At 40.9% G+C, this 19,890-nt stretch overlaps 1 protein-coding gene across 3 annotated transcripts in view; it reads left to right on the forward strand.

Moving 5' to 3' along the window:
- The window catches only part of sema6a (sema domain, transmembrane domain (TM), and cytoplasmic domain, (semaphorin) 6A), a 133,705-nt gene that overhangs the window by 61,489 nt on the left and 52,326 nt on the right, over positions 1–19,890 (forward strand). For all 3 annotated transcript variants that reach the window (XM_088410900.1, XM_088410906.1, XM_088410915.1), the window contains exons 4-6: positions 10,772–10,832; positions 14,235–14,297; positions 14,743–14,844. In XM_088410900.1, the coding sequence (XP_088267026.1) occupies positions 10,772–10,832; positions 14,235–14,297; positions 14,743–14,844 (226 nt within the window). The remainder of the gene's footprint in view (positions 1–10,771; positions 10,833–14,234; positions 14,298–14,742; positions 14,845–19,890) is intronic.

Raw genomic sequence — 19,890 nt, forward strand, 5'->3', positions numbered from 1 at the left:
GCCTTGCTTGTAGTATTTCTAAGCCACTTTATGCTTCCTATTTTTGCGTTCAAATGCATGTGCAATAATGTGTTTTAAATGTGTGTTTCAATATGTTAAAAGTTGTGTGGGAGAAGTATTTTTTGTTATTCTATATTAGTTTAGATTAGGCACACCCTCACTGTCTGTAAATTTGGATTTGTAAATTTGGATTTGGACTGTTATTGCATTCAAGGTGATGTGTGAGGTCCATGGATGTGATGAGACTGTGCCGGTGTGCTTAGTTTTGTGGCTGGGGAGTGTATGCACGCCGTCACAGGTGCTTCAGCAGTGCACCATAATTCAGGAGTAAACTGCTCTTGATGCAGGATTCCTCTTCCCTGCGCTCCATATTTCATGCTCAAGGTATACGCTGCATGACATTCAGAGGCAATTCATCATTGAGCTACAGAAGATTTATCATTTACTTTGCTGGATGTGCTCTTGCGTGTGTGTGTTTTGTATCTTATTGGTGCATGCAGGTGTTGGCATCTTTAAAATCAACCACTGGGATTGTGATCCGTTTACTGTGCTGCAGTCATACATTATTTCAAAATTTTATCAGATCAGGATGAGACCTCTTGTGTTATTTTCAATATATAGCAATGTGCAAAAAGGTCAAATTTGAACCAGAAGGAGAGTCTGTTTGCTAAAATGCAATAGAAACACTGTAAGGGGGGGATTTAATTGAGTGTGCGTACTTGTATAATTAATATTGTTTTGTACTTTTACAGACAAGCAAAGCCCTAGAATAATACCCAATTGTTGCATGATACTTATTTGATGTCCATTTTTTAACCATTCCTGACTCAAACAAATGAAAATGTAAATGATTAATAGTAGTATGAGTACTTTAGTGGTACACAAGGTCCTGCTAGTAACTTTGCAAGTTTTTGAAATGTATAATTTAAATATTAAATATTTAAATAATAATAATGATAATTTAATTAAACATATTTAAACATATTGACACTTTAGATATGGTTTTATGTCTTTCTATACTGTATGTACTGTAGATGCAGTGTTAATGTTCAAACTGTACAGAATGCCACTGTGGCTGATAATCAGAATAATTTTAACGAATTAAACTTGATTACTATGCTACTGTATTTTAATAACCATTGTTATGGTGGTACTTGGCACAGTATGACATTTTATGAGAAACAGTAACTTTTACATATGCCATCAAAGGCAAAATTAATTAAAAAGTACTGCCCTTTTGTCCAACATTTGCATGAATCGAAAGCTTCTGACTGCTCAGTTTAATAGACTGAGTAACCCTTTCCTTATGAGTTCACTTCATAGTGGTTGGAAGGACAATTTTGACCCTGAATAAATGAGCCGCAGTTTGAGGTTGCTAACACGCTGATGTAATAATCACTTGCAGGTTGAAAATGTTCACCTTTGTAATGAAAAGGCACAGACTGGTCTTAATTAGAAGTGGTCACATTACAGTTTGCAACATAATATGAGCCTTGTATAAATGTTCTTTTTATAGTTGGATAGCCCGAGGACATGAGAGGACGTGTATGGGAATGAAGGCCATCTTTGCAGATTGAGGCATGGCATGTGTGAATGCGTTACTGTATAGGCCAGCCGGGCCGGCATACTTGGGCGCTGTGCACACGCTGTGCGTAGTCGCCATTCCCGATGCTCTGCTGGCCCCTCACTATGGCAACGGTAACAATTCGAGAAGTGTATGGTTGCCGTTGGCGCGTTCTCCAACGGTGGAGGCAGCTAGAGTGTCCATTATTGTAGCTGTACCAAATCCTGTTAAAACCCACTAATGACTGGGATTACACACAAGCCTCCTCCTCTCCCCTCCACATGCAGCCACGTACACACTTGGGACAACAAAGCTTACTCTCACAATAGTCACCTGGATTAAACTTTTGGCTCGTAATGTAATGTGTAGCGTGCCTAAAATACCTGACCTGACAGAGGTTTTTTGATTGTGACTGAGCAGTCTTGAATTGTTTTTCTTTTTGTACTAATATGTAAGTGGTAGGTGTATTGGACACTCTAAATTGTCCTCAGGTGTAAATAGGTGCGTGAACGGTTGTTCGTCTCTGTGTCCCTGGAAGGATGGATGGATGGATGTGTTGGCATAGTATGTACTTTTAACACTACTATGTATTTTGGGATGTTAATTCCTGGATTGTATTTTGACGCATCTCTGGTTGTCTCCTCGGATTGTATACGATAATCCCCCCAAAAATAGGACGCACCTGTGTAAAGGACGCACCGTTAATTTTAGGGTCAAATTCTGGTATTTTCTATGTTATCATGTATAGAACGCGCCAACAGTTTGGCGACAATGGCAAAACAGAATAAACCTCATCTTTGTAAATTCTTTTTTTCTTGTATGCCCATCCGTAAGTTAAATGTTTGTTGTGGGTTAAGTATGTTTGAGATTTCCACATTGTGAATGGTTAGTGAATGCAGGGCCAGTGTATCACAACGCGCACGAAACAGTAGTTTATCATTCTCCTCGTGACGTGGCTCGAGTTCATTTTGCGATAAATAGCCAAATTTGTGCAGCATCTTTGTTCCACTAGGTTTATAATTGTGTGTCTATGCCAAAAGACTTTATCATAAATGAGGCAAATGGAATACCTTTCCGTGTTTCCTGCTGCATACCTTGCCTTGTGGTTGATTCTGCGCTAGTCAATGCTGCACCATTATGGTGTATTCTGGGGTCTTTTTGATTACTTGCAGCAGGTAAGTTGCGTTCTCAACACCTATGCTCAGCTCAGTTTTATTTACTGAGGACTTTAGAAACCATCTATAGCTGCATATAAAGCGGTGTTCATAAAATAACAGCATATAACACAAGCATGTAACACTAAAAGGCCGTTAAAACAATCATAACATGAAATACAATAAAGCACTAAAACAATGCTACTGTCTGTGATTAAAGTCAAAAATAAAAACGGATATCAAGACTTTTTTTTGGAAAATGGACACCAAAGGGGCTTGCCTAATGTTTAGCGGTGAATGTATTCTTGGCTAATTATTTTATTGATCGACCCAAATTTACCAATGACTAATTCTTGATTTCTTAAATTTAGCTTGCCCTGGGCTGTAGGAATTCTATGGAGTATTTTTTTGTTTTGTTTTGTTAATATTTGTTTTTACTTTGAAATCCCACAGTGGTTCAATAGGTCTATATACCCTGGCTGGTATAAGACTGCATTGTATTCTGGGCTTGTTCACTGTATACCTTAGGGTGTAATCACTCCGTGTTGATTTAGCACCCTGGTGTAGAGATTCTAAATGAGTCCACGTTATACTTTGAGGTTATTCTGGACTGTGTGAAGCCCCTTTCGTTAGAAGCCTACTTCAATATTAATCAAGGCAGGTGGTGTATTTTGGACTGGGATTTAAAATGCTTAAGCAGTTGCTGACTTTGCATCCATATAACACTTTTAAATCACTTTTTGTCCGACCAACGGTGCTACTTCTACTGCGCGTGTGATGCTCTAATCCACGCAACAATAAGAAGCTGCCTGCTCAGCTCACATGCATTTCTTTTCTTAATCCAACGTTTGTTCCCTTTATGCTAAAGTCCATCTCCACGTACAGTCGCCAGCTGCCGCAACACCCGCGAACCTCCAATGTGATGCACGCTTGTGCAACAACACAATTGGCTTGATTCGTTGCCAGTTGGGAAGGTGGGGGGAGGGTAGTGGACATGTGTCATACAACTTGGGTTTGATGTTTTGCATTCCTCTGTTCTGCATTCCAAGGGTGTTTTTCACATAAAGCACCCTTGATTCAAATCAATGAGCCTGGGCCTCATGCTCAAAAACATACCCCTTACCCCACTAACCCTGCGACACACTCACGCATACACACAGTGACTCGCAACCATCCCAACCCAGGAACCTTATAAAAGACCAACCTGCCCCAGTTCATGGGGCGTCGAGTGAACTCTGGCTTGTTGTATTTCATGGCAACACATCACCCAGGGCCTCTCGTGTCCTGAGCCTATTCACAAGCACTGCATGTCCCCCAACACAGCCCACAGGTTCCGCTGTCTCCTCTCCAGTCCACTTTGTGTTGAGGATTCCATCCAGAGAAAGCCAAAACAGAACACAATAGCTCACAAGAGACCCCCCATAATTCCAGCTATGCTGAATATTGATGGGGGTGTGATGTATTTGACATGTATGTTTGATTTAATCTTTACAATTTTACATGGAGCAACAGACAAACATGAGTGTATTATTAATAATAATATACTGAAACAGATACAAAAAAATGTTTTTACAGTTGTTTATGTACTGATTATATCGGTTTTGAAAAATTTTAAAAACTAATGTGCTCATACTGAGAAAAAAAAGTCATTTTACACGTTTGAGCGCAAGCGAGTATGACTTTTATTCGATTAGAACGTTTTCACATATTTTGCAGATGTTTTGAGCTGAGTAAAATAAAATGATGAGAATAGAATAAAATACCTTCATGTTCATTGTATAAGCAGGTTTAGAATTAAATTGGAATGAAATTACCTAATGATAAAAACAGAAAAAATACACCTTGCTTGAATCATGTTTTGAAACTGATGTTTGAAAACACAACCACAAATCATTCTTAAATCTTACTATCCTATTAGATAAGTCTATGAATGGGAAATCTTGCTCGTCAGAATGCTACCATCATCCATGTTACTGCGGTCGGGGTTTTTCTTTTCACGTTTTAAGTAGCAGGGTTAGAAGAGGGTTAGAAAAATTTTGTTAAGAAAATAATGAAAATTCAAGTCTGCCAGCGAAAAATCTAAGGAATGAAATATTTGAACTTTGCTACTTCCCACCTGTGGTATCAGTAGGCACAAAAGGCAACAAAACCAGAAGCAGAATAGGTTGACAAAGCCCCAGCGGACGGACCTCAAACGAAAATCTCTAAACGACATTCCTCCACTACAAACCCCCTGTGTTCTCATGGCTTCATGTCCACATCCATCGCTCACTCTGGCCCCGCCCGCTCGCCCACCGTCTCCTGCCATCACTCAGCTCGTCCTCACTGTCTCATTCACAATGGTCTCGTATTTGTGTCTGAAAGGAGATCCGCATGCCTTCCCGTCCTACTCGAGCATTTCTGTTTGCCGAATTTCGGGAAATGGGATGCCCGCAGTGAGTGAGTCAAACTGGCAGGCGATGAAGCTTATTTAGCACATGTCAAATGCAGCTATTATTTAATTCTCTCTGAGTGAATTGAACCGTACATCCTGTGGTTTTTGGCATGGTTTGTTCATAACGCACTAATTTTAAAATTATGTAATCATTGGGCTTCAGATCCAGTGTTTCCCAAACTTCAATATGCCCCCACACATATATCATGTTAAAAAAAAAAAAAAAATATATATATATATATATATATATATATATATATATATATAGTACAATATATTCATGGAATAGGATGGCAGTACAAAAGATGTATGGGTGACAAATTATTCATCCATATACTAAAATGATGCTGATAATATTTTTCTCTCAATTACAATTAACTCATTCATTGACACGCTGAGCAGACATTTAGTTAAACACAGCTATTACTATCTTGTATGAAGAGCGACAAGTGGGTACACAGGTTAAGTTTGTACCTTCTGCACATCTAATTGAAAAGCGTTTACTAGTATTTCAACCCGTCACAAATACTGCGCATCGCTGCCATAGCTTGATGAGCAAAGATACATAATTATCGCCTAACTTTCATCTAAAGTGAGCTGGGACAGGCTCCAGATCCCCATGACCTGAGCAAGATGTGTTATAAAATATAAAAGTTCTTTCCAACTTAAATTACTGTTCTAGGAAGTTAGTTTACCACTAAAACATCCACACCAAACCTAAGGCCCTGTCATTTTTTTTGTGGTCCACCAAAGCCTAAATGTAATCTTACAAAAGACTGTGTATTTAAATGATACATAAGCAATAATCAAGTTAAATCCATTTGTAACAATCTCTGAATTTGTTTTATTACACGCCTAACAGGTTGCGACACTTTATGGCTGACCGAATGGTGTTCAACCTCTGAGTTATATATTCAGGTGCAGCTGGGATAAGGCGAACGGGGGCATGCGTGTGTATGTTTGTGCGAGTGGCTGTTGACACAGCCGCTCCATTGTCCTCCTCCGTCCCCCGTCAGGATGTTTAGGAGATGCCTCATGTTCTTGGCTGAAGCTAATCTCCACTGGAGAGTGAACCCACGTAGCTGGAAGGCCTTGGCCCTGCAAGTCGGGACAGTCGAGGCCCCGCGTGGGGAGCCAAGCTGCAAATTTATGGTGCAGTCAATTACATATTGCTCATGAGGCGTTGTAAAATTGCAGGCGGTAAAAAACAAAAAACAAGAGAGCACACTAAATCTGCCAAGCAAGCCTCTGATTTAATCACTTTTGATTTTGTTATGTCATTTTGATAAAAATTGAGCATATTTCAAAATAAGTTAAGACCACAATTTGCTGAACTGTATGAGAAAGAACTGAAGATGATATTGATGCCATCCATCATCGTCATTTCACGTTCTCATTTTAGTCTTAATTTCAGTCTCTCCTTTGATGTTTTTTTGCTAAGTATTTACCCTTATTGTTGCCATTTTTTATGATGACTTTTACTGCTGGTGAGGTGACACAGGCATTGAAAACTAGGAAAAACACTCCACAGGAAGCCTGGACATTAAACAGATAAATTAGCCACACTAATGCAATGCAATGACAGTATTGTTCTACTGAAAGTCTTTGTAGGCAGATTTTTAGGTCTTGACCCCAATAATGTTGATATAATGTGCTCGTTTATCATTTCTGATAGTCAAACTCAACCTTACGCATTCTAGCTTAACTCTAACTATTGCTTATTTTTCCGTTTAAACTCAATTTCAATGAAGACTAGCTTGTTAGATATCTCAGAGAAACGATTCTAAGTGATTAGACCTACTGACCAGTCTACCACTGTGCCAGTCCTTACTCAATACCTCACATAACAAAATAAAAATATGAACCATACAAGGATCTAGAATCAGGCATGCACATAACTGGTATGCTTGCGGGTCAGAAATCACTGATGTGTAACGCCGTGTGCTTCACTTCGTGCTTTTGCGTACTGTACCTAACTTTCACCCATGACAACAACAGAGTCTGAGCTGAACTATTTTTTCTGAAAAGTTGCTCCAAGATGTGCCATGGCTTGAAGCACGCTTAAATGTGGTGCAAGATTTCCTCAGCAAGCAGACACAACCGGTGTAATTGATACAGGGTCAAATATTTTCAGTCAGTCAGCCTGTATTTGATTACTGTGAAAAGAGCATGTGAATATAGCGCAACTTATGGTGAACAAACAAGCTAACTGAGATGCAATAGCTTATTGCCGTCTTACTACGTTGTGTGACAAACTGCAGGAACAATGCAGGCTCTGTGTAACTCATGTATTGCACATACTGATCCGTGGATTTGACACAGTGCATGTCCGCTTCAACGCATGTGGCTTGCGCCACGTGACAGAGTTCCTGGAAGTTCAAACCGCGCTTGTGTGGGGGCTACCAACCAATTCAATTTAAAAAATAAATAAATACAATGTTTTCTAAACTTTCGGAAACAAACCAAGTGTAATTTGTGGAAAGTTTGCGTAGATAAGATCATGGCATGTCTCATTTACAATGGGTGAATACATAGAGTAGTCATTTAAACTTATAAATGAATTGGTAGAATCATGTCTTAAACAGTAATATATATTTGTACACAGAGTGTCAATTAACAGGAGGGAAGCGTTTGCTCTTTGTCTCTTGATGACAATGACATAGGCAAGGAAAACCAGTCACCTTTCATGAAGCTAAGCATGCACATCCTCATGTCTTGATATTCTGAAGATATTTGTTTTTTACTGAAGTTGTTTGGACTGGCTGTCGGGGATGCATATCATTCTCGCGAACGTATGAATGAGAGGGTTTATCGTGTCACCCTACAGTGAGGGGGGATTTACCTCTGACTTCCTGGGACTAATTAAACCAGGTCCCAAACGAACCGCTCAAACCATAACTGATGGACTTTTCGAGGGCGTAGGTTTGAATAAAGTGACGCCGCTATGTGCACACAGACTTAATGAGGGAGCGACACTGAGAAAGACATTGAGGAAGACTTTTTCATGAAAGAATGGCTGAATACCATAAACTACATCCTGTTACTCATACTATTAACCCACAAATAAAATTACGTGCCCCCCTGGATATAATACATGTTTTTATATCACATATCTCATGATCAAACAGCTATATTTACGATGACAAATATTTGTACTTTGAGCAGTTTTGATTCCCTGTGACACAGTGTTGCCTCTCAAAGGTCAGTCTTAGTACCACAACAGACAAATGATTTATGGGAGGCGACTTGTGATTGCTGTTGGAGTGATAAAAGAGTAGAGTACACCACGGACAAAACATTTACTAATCTTTTTCTCACCACATAACGTCATTTCCATTTAAGAAATGGGGAATGTATGCACCCATATTTAGTAAGACGTCATCCTTTTAACTTCCCTCTGTGACAAAATAAAAACCACCAACAGAGATTTTTATCTCACTGGGAATATGTCCTCCTTGTGCAGCAGCCTTGCTTCACTAATTTCAACTGCTCCCGAAGATTAATTATTCAATTTAAACGTCAAGGCTGATAATGTACAGCAGACTGGGTTTCATCCTCATGAAGTTCGTTCCCCTCCCAAGAAAGCGATATAAGCGGATTCATTTCAAAATGCACGTCCCTCCCAAGACTTTATTCGATTTCGTTGATGAGACAGTGAGGCAGGACAAGGCGGGCTGAGTGCAGGTTTCGGAGCTGGAGCATAATTAAGATGTGGCTTACGTGACTATGCTCTTTACGTACGTTGTTTGAAAATAGCCAATTAACGCATAGTGAGCGCTCGGGCAAAGCCATCTCTGTGCGTGAATGGGGTAAATCCTCCTTCTGTTCCCACCAGTTTGACACCTAATGTACCCCTTCTTAGCTACAAACCCCCTGTCCCTCTCTACCCTAATTCTTTATTATAAGTAGGTGGGTTTTTTTCTGTCTGAGATGTTATTAACCCCTTACTTCATCCATATGCCCCACACTATATGGACAAGCGTAATGGGGCACATGTAGTTGAGTGCTTCACTACAGCCAGTTTTTAATTACATAAATGGGATTCATTGAAAAAGGACGAGAATAAGGATGAAAATTTCAGCAATATTTAAAAAAAAAACCTTATTCAGAGTGGTTTTCATACAGAAACTCGTCTGTAATTGTTTTTACTGTCTTTTTCGAGTAAGGCATTGTTCGGCTGCTTTGTTAATCAGTAAACAAGTGTGTCCTTACAATAGTATGATGTCTTTATAAACAATAACAACAAACAAAAAGAACAATAACAATGATGATGATGATCATCATCACTATAATTACTTGGATTTATATCCTGCCTTAAATTAATCAAAAATATTGCTGGTATAATTTATGATAATATTCTGTACATACAGTGGACCCCCGTGTTACAGCGTCCCTGGCTTATTTTTTTTATGTTGCGATGTGGAATACTGAGCTTTTTTGTCCCCTCTTTACGGTATTTTCCCAGCTTTGTGACAAAAACAACTGTCATGACCCTAGGGGGTTGGCTGTATTTGTGTTGTTTTGTCTCCATCTGCAGGCATTTTTAGATAATTACTCTTATTTTCTGTTCCCGACACATGAAGGAGATGCTTTAGATTGCCCGCCGTACGGTGAATTCACCTTACAAGCCCAACCGCGAAAAGAATTAATTTCGTAACACGGGGACCCACTGTATTCTAGTTTTTCAGCTATGCAACTTGAGTGGTTGGTAACCCATCTTCTGTTTTTGTGAAAATGCCGCACGCCGCTAGGGACACATCACACAATCAATCAATGAATTAAAAAAAAAAAAAAAATCACGGTATGGATTATACTACAGTATTCTGGAGAATTCTGTTCTTACTGGGTTCATATTATGGGTGTCCCATTCCTATTTCAGCATGACTGTGTCCCCAATCCACAAAGCAAGGTTCTTGGAGGCATGAGTGTGGTGGTCAACAACTTGACCTCAACCCCACTCTAAAAACACCATTAGAATTTAATCTGAAATGTTTTTCCAGGTGGAATGGACCCCCAAAAAATCCCCCAGAAACACTCAAAACCCTCCTCGAAAGCCTTCCTTCCTTTTCACAAAGCGACCAGGTGCCCCGACACTTTTGTCCATGTATGTATAGGAACGATTCAGCAGGGGCTCGTTAATTTCCGGGCCTTCCACACACGCACGCATATAAGTCTTCAAGTCAACGCCGTAATGGGCATTGGTATGGATTTCCTGTAGCTCAAACACAGTGCGCTTAATTGACCTGAACAGCTCTGAGTGACTTGGCACCTCTCGTCTCGCCACCTCACTACCTCCCCAACTCCTTCCCCCACATGCCTCACCCCCACTGGAGCTCTTCCTCTGGGACAAAGAGGCTTTTGTCCTGCGGCCCCGCGCCGCGGCACTCCAAAGCTTTGTTGACTGTTTCTGTCTGACAGAGCAAATTCGCCCTGGCCTCCTTTTGTCTATTGTCATATGTCTGTTTTAAGTTTGACCAAAGTTTACACAAAGCTCCATCTTTTGAGGTCATTTTCTGGCTGCGGGGAAGAAAGAGCATGGAGCAAATGGATTTATTGTTTGTTGAGTTTTTCAACTGTCTGACCCTCTCACTCTATATCTATCTGTCTTTTGTCTTGCAGGGATCACATATACACAGTGGACACGGACACCGCCACGAATGACGAGATCTTTTTCACTAAGGTGAGTAAGTAAGACGTGCGCCCAACTTGGAGGACGCCTTGTTCTGCTGCCGCTGACTACGTAACCCTAATCACTTCTTGTGTGGGTGTGTATGGGTTACGTGGGCATCTTACTCGCTGCGTGCATCATGTTGACCCCGTTAAGTAGATTATCCAATCAATCAGCGAGTGAGCGCCTGCGTCATCCAAGCTCAGAGAGACAATGTCGGAGGTGGAGGCGGAGATGAGATAAGATCCTGCATTTGCATCCTCAGATGCAACATGCAGGCTCTCCATCGCCCTCCCTCAGAATGAAGTGATATTCACCGTTCCATAATCACCTATATACCTACAGTAGTGGTGGGAGGAGACACAAATCCCATGAGACGAGATGTCTTGGGAGATTTAGTCCATCAGGACAACAAGAGATAAAGATTTTAGCAAAATTAAAATCATTCCCAGTATAGATTTTTGCAGTTTGTTTGTTCTGTTTTTTATTATCTTTATTCCCCTGTTTATTCCATTACAGTTATGGCCCAACAAGGACCACCCCCCCCCCCCCCCCCCCACACACACACACACACACACACACACAAAATAAAATAAAATATAACTCTCGCTGTGCAACAACAAGAAATCTGGTGGCATTTAAGCTTGCTCAGATAAAGATTCCTAGAGATCACACTCCTAAACCCACTGCATATAATTTGATTGGCACTGTTCAAATTAGTGTTTGTTTGTTTTTTTTTAGATAAAATTGTGACAAGCAGTTAACTGACTGGCTATGCCTACACCCCAAAAAGCATTTTCTCTTGGCTAGCCTTTAGAGTACTTTGTTGTCAGCCATGAGGGCAGGAGTGTCGCACAGAGATGGGTGGAAAACTAAGAAGAGGGAAAGAAAAATCTGACAGTGGGATAGCGTGGTCGGTTAAGAGACCCTCGTTGCATGCAGTGTGCATCCGTCACAGAGAAAAAGGCAACAAAATGGGCAAAAAAAACATTTGGGGCGCTGTGGGAAATTGCAGACAAAAAATTTAGAACCCAAAAAAAAAATGTCCACTATTGTGGACACAAACTTATTTACTCGATCCCTGGAGGATATGCCAAATATATTGGCTGGGTCTCAGGATATAATCAGACCCAGCCTATTCATTTGTGTTCACCGTAGCGGACAATTGGTTTTGGTCCGTAGCTATCTGATTTTTGAAGACATCCTGGCTTTTTTAATAATGTCTTGAGTAGGAATGGAATTAACTTTGCTGTCTAGGTGAGGCACAACAGTGGACACAAAGGAATCCATTTTCTAGAGCCGCTTATCCTCAATTGGGTCGCGGGCCTGCTGGTGCCTATCCCAGCTGACTTTGGGCGGTAGGCAGGAGTCACCTTGAACTGGTTGCCAGCCAATCGCAGAGCACGCAGAGACAAACAATCATTCACGCACCCAATCATACCTAAGGACAATTTCGAATGTCCAATGCACCTGCCATGCATGTTTGATGAGGGGGCGGGGGGAGGATGTAAAATATATATATATTTTTTTATCAGTAACAATTTATTTTTTTACAATTTGGAGCACGGCTGTCTTGTGCTAAAACTCAAATAAGAGCGTTTTTGTCCACCATAGCAAAGCTCAACCAATGGGCCCTAATGAGAGCAGCGAGCGCATGAAAGGCTCACGTTGATTGATGACCGAGACTCTTTAATCAGCTCTAAACATCCTTCACAATGGCGGCGGGTTGCATGTGATCGTGGTAGGCACTCAGGGCGATTGTATGTGCGTGTTTGTGTTTGCATGAATGTGTATGTGTGCTTGATAGTGTAGCAAGGTTTAGCATTGATTGATAAGTGTGTGTGTGACAATGAAAGCGGATGTATGTAGCCGTGTGTTTATAGCTGACTGGCATGTTGTGTCGGTTATCACTGGTCCACAAGCAGGGCCATTGTGTGTGAGTGTGTGTTTGTGTGTGTGTGTGTGTGTGTGTGCGTACATTCTGCACTGACTAACCATCAGTCCATGAGCTCTAATCACCACGGTAGAGTTCTTTAGATCTCAAACTGATTCAGAGTTGGTGTTGGTTTCTTGTTTTCTTTCACCATTCATTCTGACAGAAAGAGGACAGTATTATTTTTACACCTCTAATTAACATTTGAGTTTTTTTTTTGTTTTTAGATTTTTTTTTTTTTTTTTTTTGGTCTACAAAATGATGTAAAATTTTGGTGGGGTCATCCCCATGTAATAATAAAATGAAAATCACTTCAAATAAATAATAAATTATCTTAGGACTTTACTGTTCTACCTTTATTTATTGATCTATTTTGCTATTCCATTTCTTTGACAGTTCTTGGCCAATTCAAACCCGTCCATCTGTAGCATGTCCCGAAATGTCACGCCTCTCAGGCTATTATTTTTCTCATTGCTAACTTTCACAGTTTTCCCTCATTTTGACGTTTTCATCCCCAAATTTCCAATTTAATCCTAATTAGGTATTCAAAATGTTTTTTCCAGGTCAAAATTTTAAATGTCCTGCTCAATGACTTCACCATTTGACTTTCACTATTCATACAATCAAAAGGGGGAAAAAATCCGTACATTTGACCAAAAATTGCCTCATTTTTCACCGCTAAATTTTTTGAACCATTAAACTCTTTAATTTATTCCTACTACAATTGCTTTATCCAAATATCTAAATATAAGCCACAATACAATTAAAATATTTTAGATTTTTTTTCTTCACAGTGATTCCATATTGTTCAATATTCTATATAATGCTATGATATGAAAATGTTATTCTTGAACTTAAAATCAAGCAAAACAAACAAATAATTCACAATCATTCTTGTACGTTCCAAGATCCCAAAGCATTTTACATCATTCCACACGCTTAAATCCTTTCACACCAATCACACACTTAATTCACTCGTACATTTACTGGATAACATGATTTTTTTCTTCTATTTCTATTTTTTTCTAAGAGACTAAGACACTGGATAAGTTGTGAACTTTTTATGTAGTCAATAAATCAAATCAAAATTTTCTATCAGCTTTTAGCATTCACTAGCAATTTCTGTCTAAATTGCTTCATGTATTTCAAAATGCTTTTCAGTTCCCCAAAAATGGTCACCTATGATTTGTCATTAGTCATTTTTCCCCATCATTGACGAGAAAAAAAAACCCCATAAAATCAAAAATCAATTTTTCCACCATGAGGCCTCCTACTCAAGTTACTACCTCCCAAAATGAAACTGCCATTCAAAAGATAAACCTCTTGTATTGGAACTGTGTGACTGTGCAGGTGTACCTAATGAGCTGTCCAGCAAGTGTCCCCAATCCAGTGTGCTTTTGTGTTTTTTCAATTCCCATGATTTTTTTACTTTTTTGCTCCTAATGGTCTTGACCTTGCCTTGATTTGATGTTTCTCTGCAGAAAATGACATGGAAGTCAAGGCAGGCTGACGTGGACACGTGCCGTATGAAAGGGAAGCACAAGGTAGACACACACACACACACACACACACACAAAACACATTAAGACCATGCAATGCAATAAGACACTCCCTGCAGTTCATAAAACCTTCATCTGTCAAAATTTATAGAGCACATCAGAGATAATCTTTCCATCAAATGGCAGCATAATTGTATTTTCCCTGAATCATCTCCACTTGCTTTCATTATTGTTGAGGTAAAACCTGGTGCTGCCATTAAGAATCATCTGTAAACATGACATTGACGTAGCGAGAGGAAATGCCGCCTGTCATGATTAGACGCCCGCAGTTTGCTGCGCGCCTAAATGGTGTGCTTCAAACAGGGGCCAGCCTGTCATTTTTAAACCACACAACCTTTCATTGGCGCCCTGCGCGCGCCTTTCATTCTCAACCTCTCAATTATATAAATGACAAATGTCTCATTTTCTCTCTCTTTCTCGTGTGTTGCAGGACGAATGTCACAATTTCATCAAAGTCCTCCTGCAGCAAAACGACGACGCCCTGTTTGTCTGCGGGACAAACGCGTTCAACCCCTCGTGTCGAACGTACAGGGTAAGGATGCCGCTTCTTCAAAAGTCTCTCCCTTTGTGTGTCGGCCATTCATCCTGCGATGAGAATGTGTTGCACACGCCAACAATGCCACATGGGAGCGGAGGGGCGGACGTAGATGGATGAATTGCACAACTCCTTCATCTGCAGGTGGACTTTGACACGCTCGATTTAGAGGCGGGAAAACCAGCCCACCTTCTCGCAGGCGCGTAACGGAGTCCTGAAATAAGACCATGTTTTTCTTTAGAAGAGAAGCTTGCTTGTAAGGAAATAAAGAAAAGAAGTCCTTGAAAAATCCATTAATGACCTGTGGGTAAAAGAAAGTTGGATTTGGACTTTTAGGAGGACTTATGTTAGCGGTCTTTCGTATGACAGTCGATCATGAAGTAGGCTAGGAAAAAACACTGACACACAAAATACTCAACAGCCGTGGGTGTTCAGATATAGTACAACGATGGTCTGTCAGCTGGGGATAGGCTCCAGCGCACCTGGCAGGATACATGATCAATCTCATGGTACACGTGTGTAACGATAAATAAAAGCATTCTATTCTATTCTATTCTATTCTATTCTATTCTATTCTATTCATGTGGTGAAGAAATGGTTGGCTGAAATGAAATGTTCCCACCAGTCACCCTTTCTTTTTGGGGATATAAATTTGACAAGTTATGCACCTCTCGAGCTTGTAGGAGCAAATGTTTTTTTGACCATGTTAGTATGATTAAACATGATGCTTTTAATTAAGCAGATGCAGCAATGCAGAGCAAAAGAATTGCTCAGGGGGCATTTTCACAAGACCATGAAATAAAAATGTTTTTTGTTTTTCTTTCAGAGGTGCAGAGGTTGGGATTTCATTTACTTTATTACATGTTGGATCCTTTAAGGCGCAAGGATTGCAAAGATTGTCTTCAAGATTGTCTAACCCCCACCCTGATATCACAGATGTTTTGGGCTCAGATAATGACTGTCGTGGCTCCTCTGTTTCCTGGGTTTGGTCATGTGACTTTTCCAACTTGAGCCCTTGGTACTAATGTCGAATCATCAGCTAAGCACAGGGAACATATAGAAAAAATGTCATGCTCACATTTACACCTATGGAAGATTTTAATGATGGAGCAATAATGAGCATTCAGACCCAGGAAGGCTCGGATTCGAGCCCCCAACCTCTGAAATGTGTGATTGGTGTAAAACACTATTCTTCCCTGCTCCCATTTTTATCCTTAAAAGTGTTCCAGGTTACAAATTGAAAGGGCGAAGAAAAGAAACACACATAAACAAAAGGAAATGACTTGCCAAGCCATCACTAAGTTGATTACTAAGTGTTTCATTGATTATAATTGCTAAGCTTTATTTGTAGCTTTCTCATTTCATCACATTTCATCAGTGTGATAATGAGACAATCATTTGCCCTTATCTCGAATTGTAAGACTAAAAATACAAAAACAGTGAAATAAAGGTACATGACACATTCTCAAATTTTCACAGTGAAAAACCTTCAAGTTGAAGATGGCCGAGCGGAAGCGAAAGCCAGAAATAAAACATCACTTTGACTGTATCTAATTGCATTTTTCCAAACTTAATCCCAACAGTGAATATTGAACTGAGAGAGTAATTCAGCTCGCTTTGTTTCCCCATCCTCAGATGTAATGAAAGAATGAGGGCAAGTGGCATTAATAATATTGTGACTGGGAGGCACATTGGTAGAAAATAAAAGAATCATGGCAGGGAGCAACAAGAGAATATGCGGTGAGGAGACGTTTGTCAAAGAAGACGTTTGTTTTTTTTGGTTTGTTTTTTTGTATTTTGCTTGTTTGTTGCAGATGGAGGAAGTATAGCCAATGATTGTATACTCATTACAGTACAATATTACTCAAGTTAAAAAAAAGTGGTAAAAATGTAACGTAGAATTATGCAAATACAAAAATTGCCCACAAATGTGCCTTTCAAGCAATAATAAATTATTTACAAAATAACATAAGATAAGGATCAATCAGTTCTTCAATTAACAATTTGTTTGACAAAGATGATTAGTGATATATCCACCCATCCATCCACTTTCTGTAGCCACGTATCCTCACTACGGTCACAGGCCTGCTGGTACCTATCCTGGCTTCGTATGGGGAGTAGGCTGGGGACACCCTCTGCTGGTTGCCAGCCAATTGCAGGCCACACAGAGACAAACAACCTTTCAGTCATCCCTCTCCTCGCCCACTTTGTCCAGCTCCTCCGGGCGATCCCAGGCCAGCCGAGAGACATAGTCCCTCCATGGTGTCCTGGGTTGTCCCCGGGGCCTCCTCCTCTCGATGGGACATGCCCGGAACACCTCACCTGGGAGGCGTCCGGGAGGCATCCTAACCAAATGCTCAAACCATCTCAACTGGCTCCTCTTAATGCGGAGGAGCAGTGGCTCCCGACACCCTGTGGAGGAAACTCCTTTCGGCCGCCTGTATCCGGAATCTTGTTCTTACGGCCACAAACCACAGCTCATGACCATGGGTGGGGGCAAGAACGTAGATCGACTCGTAAATCGAGAGCGTTGCCTTTCGGCTCACCTCTTTAGTCATCATGACAGACTGCTACAGTGTCCGCATACATGCAGAAGTTTCACCGATCCGCCTGTCTATCTCCTACCCTCACTCGTGAACAAGACTCCATGATACTTGAACTCCCCCACTTGGGCAGGTTTTGTGTTTGTATGGAATAAAAGAAAAAAACAATACCAACAGTCTTAAACAGATATTTTGTTGCCAGTACTGATCCCAAGTATCGATATTTTGCTTGTGCCAGGCCCATTTTGAGGGATTTGTACTCACAATGGCAGCCACCACTAGTACCGCTTGTTCTCTTTTACCATCGCAAACAAGAATCTACAATTTAGAGATTAGAAAATTGCCATAACTTTTTGAATTTGGGGGGGGGGGGACATATTGGAATATATAGGTCTTTCTTAAAAACTGCCTGTCATTTTTGCCTAGGGCTTGCTATTGGTGACCACTTAAGAGTTGAGCACTAAGTGGTACTGTAGTTCCCTGTCTGCAGTGTGTAATTGTGTAAAAAAATGTTGCGGATTACTCCGCACCTCTTGTTGGTTTTGCTTCGTTAGGATGAAATGGACATGGCACACACTGATGTTATCGTTTGGCTCATGGGGAAAGAACAAAATCCACACACACTTACACGCTGCTGCTTTGCTTGACTAGATGTGTGTACCAGAAGAACAAGACTTCCCTGCTCCATTGGCTTCATGGCTCAGTATGTTAAGTACACAGAATGGATGAATTGGGAGTCCTGCTGCAGGGATGTGGAATTTATGTCTCTGCATTTATCAGGCGTGGTTAGCTTTTATAGGCCCCACGGTTATGGTGCACGGGCATTGCTGCTACCATGGTCAAGTTAAGAAGGAAAGCTAGTAATGTGCACATACAAGGACGCGTGCCTTTCCAAATGTATAAATGAGCACCTCTTATATATAAAACACTAGGCATGTGTTGTAAGGAGGTTTCTTCTGCAGGGGAAACACTATAAAATGTGATTGATGTCAGGGTGAAATAACTACTTTTGCGTGTTGAAAATTTGCTTGGGCAAATTCTTTGATTAGTGAGTCAGTCTCCCCACCGAGACTAATAAATAATTAAATTGTAAGTGTATGTGCCCGCCTGCAATTTTCCACGAAAAAGCATGTCTGGTTTCGCTGGCTGTTAATATAATTGCAGGAAAGTACACACTCAAGCAATCTTATCGGTTTCTCAAGCAATCGGTCAATTGATCCATTAATCAATCAACCAATTTTTTATCTATCTGTCCATCATTACACACACCTAAAATGAGCAACTGCCATAAAGAATGCTGACAGGCTGTCGTTTCTATGAAGGCCTGCTGGAGTCTTCAAAAACCGTGTTTTTTCAAGTGTGTGTGTGTGTGTTTGTGCCCTGATTTGGCCGCAGTTTTCCCCTCCGTCTCTCCAGTGTGACAACAAGTGAAAAGAGCTTCTGTTTTCAGGGGCTGGCCTCATCCCACATTAATCAACAAGGAGTAAGCAAGGGCAAGGGGGTCGGTTGGGGGGAGTTGGCAGGTCAGGGGGAGCAGAGGTAGAGGAAGCCCACTGGGACGGCCGGCAGCTCCCACCCAAACCAATAACCCACACCGCTCTTCCAATTTCGCCTCTTCATTAGCTACCTTTAGTTACCCTTCCTGCCTTGCTCCATGTTAATGTCTGTACAAACACACAATCAAAACCCAAGTAGCTGTCGGAGCCCCCTGCCTTGTTCCTTCTATCCCGCCAGTCTTAATTCCTCTCTGTCAACGTCCTCCCCTCTGTTGCTTTCTCCGCCTGTCACTCCCTGACTGCGCCGTAATAATAAACAGTCTGTCCAGCTGGTTCACACGTATGAACGTCCGACGGGTTTCGTTTGTCGTTGCCGGGCAAAGTGTCGGCGATCAGCGGGGTGTCTGCTGGCTATTAGGTCTCCAGGTGATCCCCGGCTTGGTTCCTTGGGTTGAGAGTTCAGTTCTCACATTTACCAAAATTCCTGCTCTGAGAATTATGCCAAGGCCTAACTATAGTGGTGTATCTGTGCCACCCAGATCCAAATTCAAACTCAGATGGCGCAAAAATACTACTTAAATAAGAGGTCATCAGGAAGGCTACTTGTCAGTTCATCCAATGGTCAGCCTACCAAGTTAAGCTGCTCTTCTAATGTGCCACTGATACTGGAAGTATACTCCTGAAATGGGAACTGGACTTAAGTGTCATTGATCAAAATTTGAATTTAAACAATGATAATCTCATTCGATATCTCATGCAGTTTTCTTGCCAACTTGGGACAGAAGCCTTGACAGGGATATTTGGCAGAAGCACAATCACAGAACATGTCACTTTTACTTCCAGGGCAATACAGGTCCACTCTAGTCCAGTACTTGGCAACAATGTGCATTGCAAAGCAAAATTTAATTGATGACTCCCTCACTTGGCCGTGCTAAAAGTGGACCACAAAGGTTAAGTCAGAAATATTTGTACGCCCTATAATCACAAAAGGGTCTCAAAGAGCT

The sequence above is a fragment of the Hippichthys cyanospilos genome, chromosome 1 (genome assembly GCF_059441005.1).
Source record: "Hippichthys cyanospilos isolate Australia breed blue-spotted pipefish chromosome 1, RoL_Hcya_1.0, whole genome shotgun sequence".
Classification (NCBI taxonomy): domain Eukaryota; kingdom Metazoa; phylum Chordata; class Actinopteri; order Syngnathiformes; family Syngnathidae; genus Hippichthys; species Hippichthys cyanospilos.